Source organism: Elephantulus edwardii, unplaced genomic scaffold, assembly GCF_000299155.1.
Source record: "Elephantulus edwardii isolate Elephantulus edwardi_28Jun2011 unplaced genomic scaffold, EleEdw1.0 scaffold00149, whole genome shotgun sequence".
Lineage (NCBI taxonomy): Eukaryota > Metazoa > Chordata > Mammalia > Macroscelidea > Macroscelididae > Elephantulus > Elephantulus edwardii.
The window spans coordinates 198,860-213,405 of record NW_006399899.1 but is presented as its reverse complement, the minus strand read 5'-3'; the positions used below and the strand labels follow the sequence as shown (position 1 = coordinate 213,405).

Here is a 14,546-nt window from a genome sequence, read left to right as displayed (position 1 = left end):
TCCTGTGACTCATAGTGACTCTTTGTACAACAGCTCTGAATCCTGACCTATACTGAGCCAGTCTCACTGACTCCAACACAACTAATCCCATTGCCCCAGTTATCATGTTAATCCATTTCATCTGGAATCATCATCTTCTGCTCTGTCTCTCCATCCTCCTGAGCATGAAATCTGTCTTCAAAGATTGGTGCCGCTTGGCCATGTGCCCAAATTTGTCAGACAGAGCTTCAAAATCCCTGTCTCCAAGGAGAAATTTGGTTTCATCCTTTCCAAGACAGGCCTATTTGTTTTCCTGGCTGTCTGTGGTATGTTTAATACTCTTCTCCAACACCACAGCTCAAAGGCATTAATTCTTCTTCTAGCATCCTTAGTCATTGTCCAGTTTTCTGCATAGCATGTAACTGTGAAGTCCATGGCCTGGATCAGGTGCATCTTAATTTCAACCCCTGAAAACCCAATAGATAGTCAGCTGTGGATCAGTTCCTACTCAACAGTAATTAGTTGAGTTATCCTTAGTCAACATTCTTTCTTTAAAAAAGAGAGATCAATAAATTTCTTTTCAATTTTTCATGGCCTGAAGAACTTCCAAATTTTGACTAATCATATTTCCCTTGTTCTCTTTTTCAGGATGGAATGGGAAACTTGAGAATAACTGAAAAAGGTCTAAAGCTAGAAGGAGATTCAGAATTCTTACAACCTCTCTACGCCAAAGAAATCCGGTCACGGCCAGTAAGTTTTTGCTTGGAAAAGAAGGATTTGTTTCTCTGGAGTTAGAATACGGGGGAAATGATCTATCAGTTAAGTGCAGAGGTTTAAAAGAGAGGATATGGTAATATAAACAGTGTCCATATCTGCAGGCTTGCGTGTAATTATGGTTGTGTTTTTGTAAATAATCAAGATGATGTCTTTGTATCCCTTTCCATTCCTGCTTAAATAAAGGGAAGAATACTTGGTAATCAGCCATGAAATGCCTGAGGTACTACACAAACCCAAGATAGTGCTGCTGTTGTACTTTAATTGATAAATGCTTCTGTTGCTGTGTACTGTAGAATTGGAACCAACCTCTCGCTGACACTCTGGTGGGTTTTCAAAAGCAGTGAATTGCATAAGTGAAGATTTCCCATCCTCCTTCTGTGGAGCAGCTGGTGGCCTCTAACCCTGTGCCTTTGGGATTGCAATTCAGCTTCTCACCACCAGGCCACTAAATGCTTCTACTGCCTATTTTATTTTGTTTTGCTTTTCATTAAGAATTTGGACATTAAAATAAAAGAATTTGACATTGTAGTTAATTATTAGAAGCAATACCAAGAGCTGTGATTTGAAATAACATTTAAATAATCATTATAATGTGTCTCCTTTATGTCTGACACTCCTAAGTCCATTATCATTACCTAACATAATTCATAAAGCACTACAATAGACTAGGAACTCTCATCGTTTCCATTTTACAGATTAAGGAATTGAGGTTCTTAGGTGAAATTTGTACAGAGCCAAATACTATTTAAGTAACAAATTTAAGATTTTAAACTCAGAAAAATATAATTTCAAAGTTTTTTGTATTAACCATACCCTCCTACAATCTTCTCTTGTGTTTTTTTTTGTTGGGTTTTTATGTGTTTTGTTTTTTTTTTCTAATTTTATCATGATTGTACCGAAGCCTAAGTACCTTGATTTTACTAACTAGTCTTAGGAAAATTCACTTTATTTATGAGTAGGCTTTGTTGTTTGATTTTTCTGTTCCTGTGGTTTTACTTTTGCTTTATGTAAGAATTGAGGGGATTTGTCCATTGAAAAGGATTATTAATGTGTTTACTCTGCCTGGCATCCAGCTGTGCCCACCTGCAAACAAGGAATAACTCCAAAGTCCCCCAAAGCAGTATTTGCATTATATGCATTTATTACCATAATTAATGAAATTCAGTAACTTGGCACAGTGGATAATTTATCTGAAAGCCATCTAAACTATGGAGTTGTACTAAACTGAGTGTAACTATTGAACTGACTGCTAAAACCAGAGGAAGACATGATACTAAAAGTCATCTTCTGTAGCATATTTGCAATGAGTGTGTAGGTCAGCTGTGATTTAATTTGGTGATGATTCTGCCTAGGGCTGAATGAAGACATTTAATTTCAAACATTTAAGAAATGCTTGTTATATACCTTGTTCATGATATATATTTGATTTTTCCAAGCTGGAAAGTTTTTTTACAGGTCATCATTTTATGTTCCTAGTTGTATCGTAGATTAATAACATTATCTGTATTAAATTTATGTAGCTCACTAACTTAGATTGGCCAGTTCCCTCTAATCAGCAAATTTATTCTGCAAAGGATCAAATTGCAGATATTCTGAAAAACTCATTGCCATTGAGTTGGAAATGACTGATAACTGACTCTTCATTGGTTTTCTGATGTTCTAAATTGCACAGGAAGACACTACCTATCTCCGTTCCAGGGGGCGGGGGTGGGGGGGTGGAGGGGGCAGCCACTGGTGGATTTGAACCACCAAACAGGTGAGACTTTTGAGTTAACAGTGCAACAGCCTATCCACTCTGTCATCAGAACTCCCTTTTAGATATTCGCAACTCATCTGATTGACACAGAGTTTAAACTAACTCATAGTCATCATTCTGATGAGTTTCCGAGGCTATAATAAATCTCACAGGAGAAGCTTGCTTATCTTTCTTTGAAGGAGACTGTGATGAATTCTAACCACCAAAAAGACATGGCATTTTTGTATTAGTGAGATTTTTTTATGGACTACTTCACTAAAACTTCCTGTAGATATTCTCGTCCCTAAAAAAAACCCAAGATTTTTAAAAATAGCCCACAGGTTATACTTTTCCAACTCTGCTATCACTAAATAGCTATCTCTAAATATATGTGTTATGTGATATATAAGTATTATGTGATATATAAATATTAAAAGATGAATTGCATTGGGAAAGTCTTCTGTCGGAGACCTCTCCAAAGTACTGAAAAAGTAATGATGTCAGTCTGGAGACTAAGGTGCACCTGATCCAGTCCACAGTCTTTGCAATTACTTGATATTTGTCAAAAAACTGGACAATTACTAAGGATGATAGAAGGATAATTGTTGCCTTTGAGCTGTGTTGTTGGAGAAGAGTATTAAATATACCTTAGACTGCTAGAAGAACAAACAGGTTCATCCTAGAGAGGGTGAGATCAGATTGCTCCTTAATGGCAAGAGTTCTGAAGCTTTGTCTGACATACTTTGGACATATTGCGAGGAGAGATCAGTCCTTGCAGAGGGACGTCATGCTTGGGAAAGTAGAGGGACAGCATAAGAGAGGAACACTCTTGATAAGATAGATTGATTCAGTGACTAAGGTAATGGGAAGTAGATGTCAGAGACAATAAGATATGCACAGGATAGAGCAGGGTTTAGGACTGTTGTATAGGCTGTTATTTAGGGTCATTATGAATCACAGACAACTCAATGGCACATAACAATAACAACAATATCAAGATTAAGTGAGATGTAAATGTAGTGTGAATATATTTATATAAGTATGATGAATATATATGGGGTTTAAGAGAAAAGGCGTTGAGGTCACGAGTCTTATAATTCATCTGTATTAAGAAAAGTATCCTGAAATAATATCTCATGGTTTAGGGATAGTACCTTATAAAGAAATTGATAAATGTGTTATGGAAGACTTGAAAAAGAGTGGCAGTTACGTCTTTTAGTTTCAGAAATTTGATTTTTTGGAAAAAATATTGGGCAGCCTATCCACTAACAGGATCAGTTGACTCCAACTAAAATAGTTTTGATTGAAGCTTTAGAAAGTAGTGATAATTTTAAAAAGCTACTTTAATATATGTAAGCCAATGAATTAAATGCAACATTTTCAAATTTCCTTTTAAAGGAAATAAAAATTGTTTGGGAATTCACTAATTTCCTATTCTTCTAAATAAAGTGGTTTTTCTTTCAATAGATAAGTAAATATAATGTAAATTTTTAGCTTTTATTATAACAAAATAATTATTCTCTAACTGAAGAAATCACACAAAATATACACATGAGAAGACTGACCTTTATGTCAGCTCCACCTGTGGCATGTTTTCCCATCACAGAGTACAGCCTAGTTCACGCCACTATCCTCACTCACCTGGCCTCTAGTGCACCTTTCTAGTGCTTGAAGCTCTCTGCAGTGTTATTATTTGAGTAACAATGTGTAATGGAATTTCTTCGTAGTTCACAGCGATGCCTTCTAATTCAGGACTTTGGTGTGCTAGTGGGTAGAGAGTTGTGCTATTAAACGAAGGTGACATCTCTCTGGTGGTTCAAATCTACCAGTTCTGCAGGAGAAAGAGACACAAGTTCCTTCTGTACTATTTACAGTCTCTCATAATCTGTGGGAGGGTCAGCTAAGAATGGGTTCCAACTTGCTGGCAGTGAGTTGATTTTGAATTCTTCTTTTTCATGAGGCATGAGTAATCTTATGTTTTTTCCCAGTGAAAAGAGATCCATGTTCAATTTGACAGTATTAACTAGCCACCCTAAGTAAGGATAATTAATAAAATAATAGTTTCATTCTGGTTTTGTGTTGCACTGAGCTCGGAGGAATTCAGGTTGGTTAAGTAATTCAGGCAATGTTCAGTACTTATATCTAATTTCATTATTGGAAGTTGCAAACCTGGATAAAGTCAATACAAATGGATCAGTGTGATAGCAATAACTTAGAATGAGTTAATGAGAAAATATTTACTATGAAAACATTGATCTGGGAATTGAAAGTTCAGGACCTTTTAGCTTAATCCACATAGATACATAGCATCTAAGTAATCTAAGTACTAAGAGATCATTCCATTCAGAAACCAGAGATGGCCTCATGCTGCATTAACTATTCTGCTCTAACAGTTGAAGATTGGCCTGTCTTTATTAAAATACTATTTTAATATAGTAACATAGAAATTCATATGTCTCAGGTTTGTAACGTCATGAAGATGTTGTTGCTATTGTTATGTGCTGTCGAGTCAACTGCGACCCATAGCGACCCTATGTACAGCAGTTCTGATGGAAGTCTATAAATTTTATAGAAGAAACCATTTGTAATAAAATAAGACATTTCAACATGATGAACATCTTATCTATATCTATCTCTATCTGTCATCTATCCATCTATCTATCTATCTAGCTAGCTAGCTAGCTATCTATCTATCTAACTGTATTTGGTTGAAAGCTACCAGCAGGTAGAATATATTCATAAGCACTAAGATGATCAGACCACTAGGAACAAACTATCCTTTTGAACAGGAGCAGAGTCCCACTACTTGAGAGAACTATCTTACCTTGCTTCCCCTGATGCTGAAACTGGATAGTATCTTTTAATTACTCAATGTAAAATAGCAAGAAAAAGGAAAGTTACATTTATTAGAAGACTGCTATGTCCCAAAAGCCCCTTGGTGGCATGTTATTTAATGTGCCAGGATGCTAACTGAGAGTTCAAATCTGCTTGCTATACTGAGAGAGGAAGATAAGTAGGCTCTTTCCATAAAGATTTAAAATTTCCAAACCCCAGTGAAGGTTTAGTAAGATTTTATTTGATAGCAGAAGGATTAGATTTTTGCTTTTTTGTGTCCACTGTTGTTGTTGTTGATTGCCTTCGAGTGGAGCATGACTCATAGCGACTCTATGAACTAAAGACCTGAAGCCCCTCTACAACTACTGACATTCATTAAAGTTCATAGAGTTTCTAGAGGAATGTTGTTTTGGACGTGGATGCCACTACTACTTCCAAACCTCTCATAGTATGTTTTTGTTGTTATGTGCATTGAGTCACCTGTCATGTACAGCAGCTCTGAACCCTTCCATGTCCTGAGCCAGTCTCACTAATTCTGACACACCAACCTCCATTTCCCCACTTACTTTATCAATCCATCTCATCCAGGGTCTCCCTCTCCTGTGCTGTCCATTCGCCTGTCCAAACATGATGTCCTTCTCCAAGGACAGGTCACTCCTGGCCACATGCCCTAAGTAAGTGAGGTAGAGCTTCAAAAGCCTAGCCTCCAAAGAGAGACTTGGTTTCACACTCTCCAAGACAGAACGATGTGTTTTCTTAGCAGTCCATAGTATGTTCAAGACTCTTCTCTAACACCACAACTTGAAGGCATCTGTTTTTCTGTCATGGCTTAAATAAAAATGTCTAAATTAATTAGACAAAAAGTTCCACATTAGTTTATCTCTGTCCTCACCTCAAACTATACTTGAGCAGGGTGTAGAGGTCCTAGTTTATTTTTTTTAGTTGATTTAGAAGTTTAGGAGATAGAACTTTGAGCAGTTCAGAAAGAAATCAAAATATTACAGATTACTCAGCTCCACAGTCAATCCTCTTAGCACCAGCAGTCAGGAAATCAAAAGACAAATTGGATTGAGAAAATCTGATGTCCACAGAACTGAAAAGCAACAGTATCAGTCTAGAGACTAAGGTGTGTCTGATCAAAGCCATGGTCTTCACAATTACTTGCTATGCATCAGGGAGCTGGACAATGACTAAGGATGAGAGAAGAATAAATGCCGTCAAACTGTGATGCCAGAGAAGAGTCTTGAACATACCATGGACTGCAAAGAAAACAAATAGGTCTGATTTGGTGAGGATGAAACCAGTTTTCTCCTTGGAGGTTAGGATTCTTAAGCTCCATCTCATATACTTTGGGCATGTGGCCAGGAGAGACCAGTAGTTGGAAAAGGACATCATGATCAGAAAGGTAGAGGGATAGTGCAGGAAAGGGAGACCATAGATGAAATGGACTGACACAGTAACTGGGATAATGGAGGTTTGTGTATCAGAATTAGAGTGGTTCAGGACAGGGCAGGCTTCAGAGTTGCTGTACATAGGGTCCTTATGGGTTGTGGGGGACTCAACTGCACATAAAAACAACAATATTTACAAGAATAAAATAGAAAACTCTTATATAAAACTTGAGGGTATTTTTATCATTCACCAACAATAGCTCCTATCCTTACCCTGTTCTGGTGTTGATGATGATTTTCTAGTCTAAATATCATTTGATGTTTGAACATCATCTGAACCAAATAGTATTTCAGCCTATGTCTGAGTGTTTCTTAAGGACAAACGTGTCACCTTCCAAGAAAGTACTATACAATATATTTTCATTCTTTCCCTTAGTGTCTTCTTGTTTTTTTTCTAGTTATACTCATGTAATTTTCAACTTACTTTGCTCTCACTCTTTTCTTTAAAAACGTCTCAAAGCTTTAGAACTCATATAATATTGGCAGAATCTTTCTGAAAAATATAGTGTATGTCAAGCTCGTTCATGTGTTTATGTTTTGATCTTGGAATGACATTTCCACTTCTTTTATAAATTATAGTAAAGAAAAAATCTAATAAAATGTTTAAAGGTCAAAAAACACAGTATAAAAGATCAATGTAAATGTTGGTTCATGTGAAAGTGTGACTTCCACCTAAAAATGGATTTTGGGACACTAAGTTTGTCAATATTTATGAACTTAGAAAAGCCCTTCTATGTGAGATAAAAAAGGAGAGGGAGATCTAAGATCTACTGCCCACTGGACAGTATGATATCTCACCCAGCCTACTTAACTTGTTTATACTGAAGGTCCCTGAAGTGCCTTGGGAATGTATATACTTTGGTGGATGGAATTGTAAATGTACATACCTAGGGATATGTTGTTATTGTTAGGTGCCATTGAGTTAAGTATTATTCATAGTGTGTTGTCGACCTCGAAAAATGAAGAGACAGGGACACCGAGAATGAGTGGGAGAAGAGAGTGAAGGCAGGGGATAAATAGCTCAAATGAAACTATTGTGGTTCTCTGCTAACATTCTTTTGCTTATAGCAGGAAGTACACATTCACAAGGACAAGCTGGGAGTCAGTGGGTGCCACTTGATTTGCAAGGCGTGCCTATCTCCTGTGATCTGTTCTCTGGAGAAACACCCCCTTGTTCCTTGTAATCTGTTACAAGAGGAATTCCAGCTTGTTTTGTGCCTCCTTCAGTTTTTAATCAAGTATTTGATTTAACATTTGGCTTCCCACAATAGTGACCCTGGGAACAACAGATCTGAACCTTGTCCTATCCTGTACTACCCTCACACTTCCTGACACATTAGAGCATATTGCGGCCACTGTGTCAATCTACCTGGCTGAGGGTCTTCCTCTCCTTCACCAGCCCTCTACCCTTCCAAACATAATGTCCTTCTCTGAGGAATACCTTCCCCCCATCCCCAAGCAGCATGCCCAAAGTATATGAAGTGAAGCCTCATGATTCTTGCCTCCCAAGAGCACTTTGGCTGTACCATTTCCAAGATATGCAAGTTTGTTCTCTTGCCTGTCTATGGGATGTTCAGTGGTCTTTTCCAGCTCCACGGCTCAAAGACATAAATTCTTCTATTATCCTGATTTACTGTCCAGCTCTCAGACGAATAGCAAGTGATCCAAAAGACCATGGCCTGAAGCACAGTTACCCTAGTCCTCAAACTGACGTCATTACTCCTCAATAATTTGGAAAGATTGCTAATGGCCAATTTTTCCCAGTGAAATGTGCCTTCTCATTTCCTGACTGCTGGTATCAAGGATTTTAATTGTGGATCCATGCAAGTTGAAGTTATTGACAGTTTCAGTCTCTTCTCCATCCATCAAAATGTTGGCTGTCTGTCCAGTAGTAAGAATCTTTCTTTTCTTGATATTGAAATGCAATCTATAAAGAAAACTGAATTCTTTGATCTTTTGCAACAAGTGCTTCAAGTCCTCCTCTCTTTTAGCAAGCAAAGTTGTGTCATCTGCATAATGAGGTATTGATGAGTCTCTCTAATCTTGATCCACATTCCTCCTCATAGAGTCCAGATTCTCAAGGAAAAGTTTGTTTTGATGTAATTGAGAGTAGGGTGTAAACTGTTTGGCCATTTTTACTGTAGTTAACAATCAGATGTAAGCGGATTGGTTGTTTTAATTTAGCTAACAATCAGGTATAAGATGATTGGTCATTTTTATTTAGCTAACAATCTGATGTGGGGAGAACATTGTTTTGAATGTTATAGCGCTTGTCTGTCAGTTTGATGTTCTGAAATAACTTGGGGTTGCTCTGATAGTGAGAGCTATGATATTTGTGTGTCAAATGCCACAAGGATAACCCATGGTAAACATATTTTAGTAGAACTCTCAGAGACACACTAGGAAGTAAGATTGGCTATCCATTTCTTAAATAATAGGCCTTTGAAAACCCCATGAATACTAGAAGAACAAGGATAGTTATAATAGTGTAGCAATAGAGCCCAGATTGGAAGTCAGTTGAAATCAGGAAGTAAAATGACAAACATTGTTTAATAATTAGAGCATGGAAGTTAATTCTAGTGATATAGGGATGAGAAAATTGGGGTAATTGTTCAGGAGACATGTACATTCAACACTTCCTTTTTGGGTTTTTTGTTTGTTTGTTTTACTTTCAAAATAATATATTTACCTTTATAAGAAACTTGCTTCACTTTATTTTATATTTCTCTTATTTCTGTAGACATATAAAAACATCTATACAATCAGAAATCACTAATCCAGAGTATGCTATTTTATCACAAATTTAATATTAATAGTTGTGCATATCTATATTCTAAAATAACCTAAAAATCCTTTCTAATATCCTGTTCATATTGTAATATGTGACAGTGGTATTTTTTCAGCAGAAATTTCTTATTTTTAATAAAAATATCCACATAGTTAATTTGTTTGGATGGTGATTTTGGTTGCCAGTAGTGAAATTGATGAGTCAAATGACATTTCTTTTTCCATTTTTTTCAGAAAGCATCATAACACTTTCAATAGTGATTGCAACATTTTACACTCTAATCAGCAGTGAATAAGGGTTCCAATCTCTCCACTACCTCAACAGTTTTTGCTGTTGCTGCTCTGCTGAACTTTGCTATTGTTACTTGAGTGAGATGATATCATAGTTGTTTGATTTGCAGCTCTCTGAGAGTTAGGAATTTGAACTTTTCTTCATGTGTTTATTATCTGAATGTCTTCTTTGGTAAAGTGTCTGTTGATATCCTGTGCCCATTTTGAAATTGGGGTTGTTTACTTTTTCTTGTTGAGGTACTGGATTATTCTATAAATTTTAGGCATAAGATCCTTATCGAGTATGTCATTACCAAATGTATTTTTCCTGAGTTAGTGGTTTTCCTTTTACTCTCTTGGAGAAGTTTTTCAATGTGCATAGGGATTTCATTTTTATAATGTCCCATTCATCTGTTGTATTCTGTCCTGGTTGTAGGTTTTTCAAGATACTTGGAACTGTTCATATGTAGATTAGGGCTTCTAGAATTCTTCCAAGATTTCTCTGATGAAGTTTATAGTCCTTAGTTTTACTGCTAGGTCCTTGATCCACTTTTCAATTGTTTTTTGTGTATCGTGTGAGATGTGGGTCTTGCTTGAGTTTTCTACAGATAGTTTTCCAATTTTGTCAATACCATTATTTATGGAGGTTTTCATTTTTGCCACTTAACTGATTCCATCTCCTTGTCAAAATTGGTTGACCATAGTTAGATGAGTTGATTTCTGGGTTCTAAATTCTATTCTTTTGCTCTATGTGTCTATCACTGTACCAGGACCATGCTGTCTTGACCACCATGGCTGTATAGTAGGATTTGAGATCAGATAGTAAGATGCTTCCTACCTTCTCTTTTGCAGGAGTGTTTTGCCTATTCAGGGTTTTTCCCCATTCCAAGTGATATTGGAAATTGCCTTTCCATCTTATTGAAGAATGAAATTAGCATTTGTATTGGAATTGCATTGAACTTGTTGATTGCTTTTGGTAGAATTGTCATTTTCACAATATTGAGTCTTCCTATCCATGAGCATGATATGTTCTTCCATTTCTCCAAGTTCCTTTTTGTTTTTTTGTAGTAATGTTTTATAATTTTCTTTGAATAAATCTTTTATGTATTTAGTTAAATTTACTACCAGGTATTTATTCTTGTGACTAGCCATAGTAATGAGTATTGTTTTTCTTAGTTTCATTTTTGTATTCTCTTTGTCACTGTAGAGAAATCCATTTTATTTTTGTATGTTGATCTTGTATCCGACCACCTTGCTGAATTGATTTACTATCAGTTCCTACACATAGTGACCCTCGTCCCTATTCCTGTAGCTATAGATTGTAATAGAGAAGATTACCCATCTTTCTTCCTTGGAACTGATGGAGTGTTTGAACACACCAGAACACACCACACAGCTTTTGGGTGAATAATGTAACTTGCTATAGACTCACCACCAGAATTCTCTTCATGTTCACTCAGAAACCATTGAGTTAGAATCAATTAATAGTGACTCTCCATCAGCTTTCTGAGGCTGTAAATGTTAGTAGCAGAGCAAAACCACCAGAGTTTGTATCATGTCCAATAATGTATTTGTTAGGTGCTGTCCATTTATGCACAACTTATCAACACTGTGAACAGCAGATCTATCCTTTACAGTACTCACAATTTCTGATACTTGTGCCCATTGCTGCAATTACTGTGTCAGACTACCTGCTTGAGGGTCTTCCTCTCCTTTGCTGTCCCTCCACCCTTCCAATTGTTATGTGTCTCCTCAAGAAATAGTCTCTCTTAACAACCTGTCCAAAGTATGTGAGACAAATCTTCATCATCTTTGCCTCCAAGGAGCACTCTGGCTGCACTTCCTCTACTTTGTCCACTTTCGTTGTGGTTTGGTTTTTTTTTTTTTTGCAGTCCATAGAATATTTATTATTCTTCTTTAATATGACAGTTCAAAGACGTCAATTCTTCTGTTCTTCAATTCTTTATGTTCACTGTTGTTGTTTGATGCCGTCGAGTTGTAGACGACTCATAGCGACCCTATGAACAAACAGCCTGAGCACTGTTCATACATAGAGTTTCTGGAGGCAAGCCATTTTGGAAGTGGATGCTGCTCCTGCTTCCAGGACTCATTATTCACTAGTGACTCATTGTTTCTTACTTCACATTTTTCATTCTTTTACTCCAGTTTCACTTAAGATGTAATGAAAATGTTCAAAAAAGGTGGTGAAACTGGATGCATCAGTGATAGCCCAGCAGTGCTATGGCTTCGAGTGGTGTCGGGTATGACTCACTGGGTACACTGCTCTTAAGTTTTCTAGAACATTCTGCCTTTTGTGTTTATCCCTCTAACTGTAATAAAACAAGAACTGTAAAAGGGAGTCAGACAAGGAGAAGAAAGTGTGAAAATGTAGTTTCTGCATGTTCTACACAAGGCAAATAGCCTAGGGTTTAAAAAAAAAGAAACCCACCTCAACACAAAAAGACCACAATTGTTGAATGACAGACATACGCAAGCTTTGTCTGAATAGGCTCCATTTCTGGTTTCGTTGCTGGGAGCAGAGCTTTGTCCCTGGTTAGCATAGAAACCAATTGAAGGCTGTGGTGGTTTCTCCTCAGTGAGCAAAACAGCTTCAAATCCCATCTGAACATATTGCACATAAAACAGTATTTTCCATGCCACTTGCATGGAACATGAGCATCTTGCTGTCTTTAATTAAGAAGTTAACTGGACCATGAAGTATTGCCCGAGTAAATAAAAGTGATTTGTACTAAGTCAGAGGGGTGCATTAGGCATCTTTGCATTTCTTTGCTCACACATAAATTATGGAGATTATTAAAAATTGCACTGCAAAGTAGACTGCCATTTCCCAAATGTATCTGTCTTTTTATATGTCATAATTTATTGTGAATACTGGTATGTTTATTTATTTTCTTTTTTTAAAAGCAGACATAAACTTTAAATTGATAATGAAATTGTGTGATCTGTCTATGTGTTTATTTATTCTAGAATACCTCGGTATAATAATTTTTAAGGCTTTCTCTTGCTTAAGAATGAAATAAGTTGACAAAATCTGTTGAATTTAATTTTCTATAAAGTGACTGTGCATGCTTTTTTTAAGTGAAAACCTAACCTTGAATACAAGAGCAAGGAGGGCTTTGATCTGATCACATTTGTACTGTTCTGGGAGAAATTATCATTGTCTTCAGTTTGAGACTGACTTGTAGCTGACCCTTCATTGATTTTCCAGGTTGTAAATCATAAGGAAGGAGAGAGCCTATCTTTAGCCCATGTCAGTGATGGATTCAGACCGGTAGAAGGAAGTAGTTGTCTTAGTTATTAGCAGGGCAACTCCATAAGGACTAGGCCATTTCATCAGATCTTCCTGTTCTAGAAGAAATAGAGTCCAACCTAAAATGAGCCTGACACTGTCGAATTTCTATGACTTGAGACACATTAAGAAGGTACTACTCAAAAACTTTGTAGCTGTCCAGCTCAGTTCCATGAAGTTCCCCATGAGACTAATTTAGTTGAAAACTTCTGAGTCTTTCAGAAATATTTACTTATCCTGGGCACTTGCTAAAGACACCGCCACTCCCAAGAGGCAAACCCATTTTCAGAGAGGAAGTACTGAACACAAATGTGTACACTAGCATAGTAGTAAAGATATGGTAGAGAAAGGTTTCTATTTATATTTTATGAGAAAATAGAAATTAGAACCTAAGCACATATGGTGCCATTTAATGGAATGTAGGGTTTAGAGGCAAAAAGTTGCCACATATTGTTCTTAATATTTTGTTGTTCAGTGCTATTGAGTCACGATCTGAACCCTGTACTATCCTATGCCACCCTCATACTTCCCAACACACAATAGCCCATTGCAGCTTCACTGTGTCAATCTACCTGGTCAAGGGTGTTCCTTTCCTTCACTAACCTTCAACCCTTCCCAGCATCAAGATCTTCTCCAAGGAATAGCCCCATGTGAGATGAAACCTCATAACTCTTGCCTCCTAACAGTTTTCCAGCTGCACCCTCTTCAAGATGTATATGTTTGCTCTCTTGGCCATCCATGGGATGTTCGGGTCTCTTCTCCAAAACCATAACTCAAAGGTGTCAATTAATTTCCTGTCATCCTTATTCATTGTCCAGCTCAGGCACAGCAAGTGATTGGAAAGACTGAATCAGACACACTTTAGTCCTCAAACTGACCTCATTATTCCTCAATAATTTGGAAAGGTCCATAACTGCAGATTTTCGCAGTGCAATGCATCTCCTTATTTCCTGACTACTGATACAAAGCGTGTTTATTGTGGATCAAAGCAAGATGAAGCTGTTGACACTTTCAATCTCCTTTCTATCCATCATGATGTTGCCTATCCATCCAGAGGTAAAAATCACTATTTTCTTGAAACTGAGATGCATTCCATACCAAAGGCGAATTACTTGGTCTCCTACAATAAGTGTTTCAAGTCCTGATCACTTTCAGCAAACAAAGTTAGTAAGAGTGAGTTGAATTTTGAAGTTTCCAAATAGAGAGTTTATTGAATGAGACTTTTCATCTATAATCTTAAAAGATTAGACTGAAGTTGCATAGGTGAAAGAAGAGAACAGAGCTGGAAGTATTATATTCTTTTTGTTGTTGTTGCATGTCAATTTTTTTTAATTTAGGTTGTTTATTTTTTCATTTCAATGAACATCTACAGAGATTTTGGAATTCCATTCATTCATTGTTG

The 14,546-nt window shown here is 36.8% G+C and overlaps 1 protein-coding gene across 1 annotated transcript in view; it reads left to right on the top strand.

The window, feature by feature from the left end:
- LOC102855540 (delta-sarcoglycan-like) overlaps positions 1-14,546 on the top strand; it is a gene marked incomplete at its 3' end in the record, with an annotated part of 449,465 nt that overhangs the window by 283,096 nt on the left and 151,823 nt on the right. Inside the window, exon 2 of the mRNA XM_006894744.1 lies at positions 628-729. Within this exon, the coding sequence (XP_006894806.1) occupies positions 628-729 (102 nt within the window). The remainder of the gene's footprint in view (positions 1-627; positions 730-14,546) is intronic.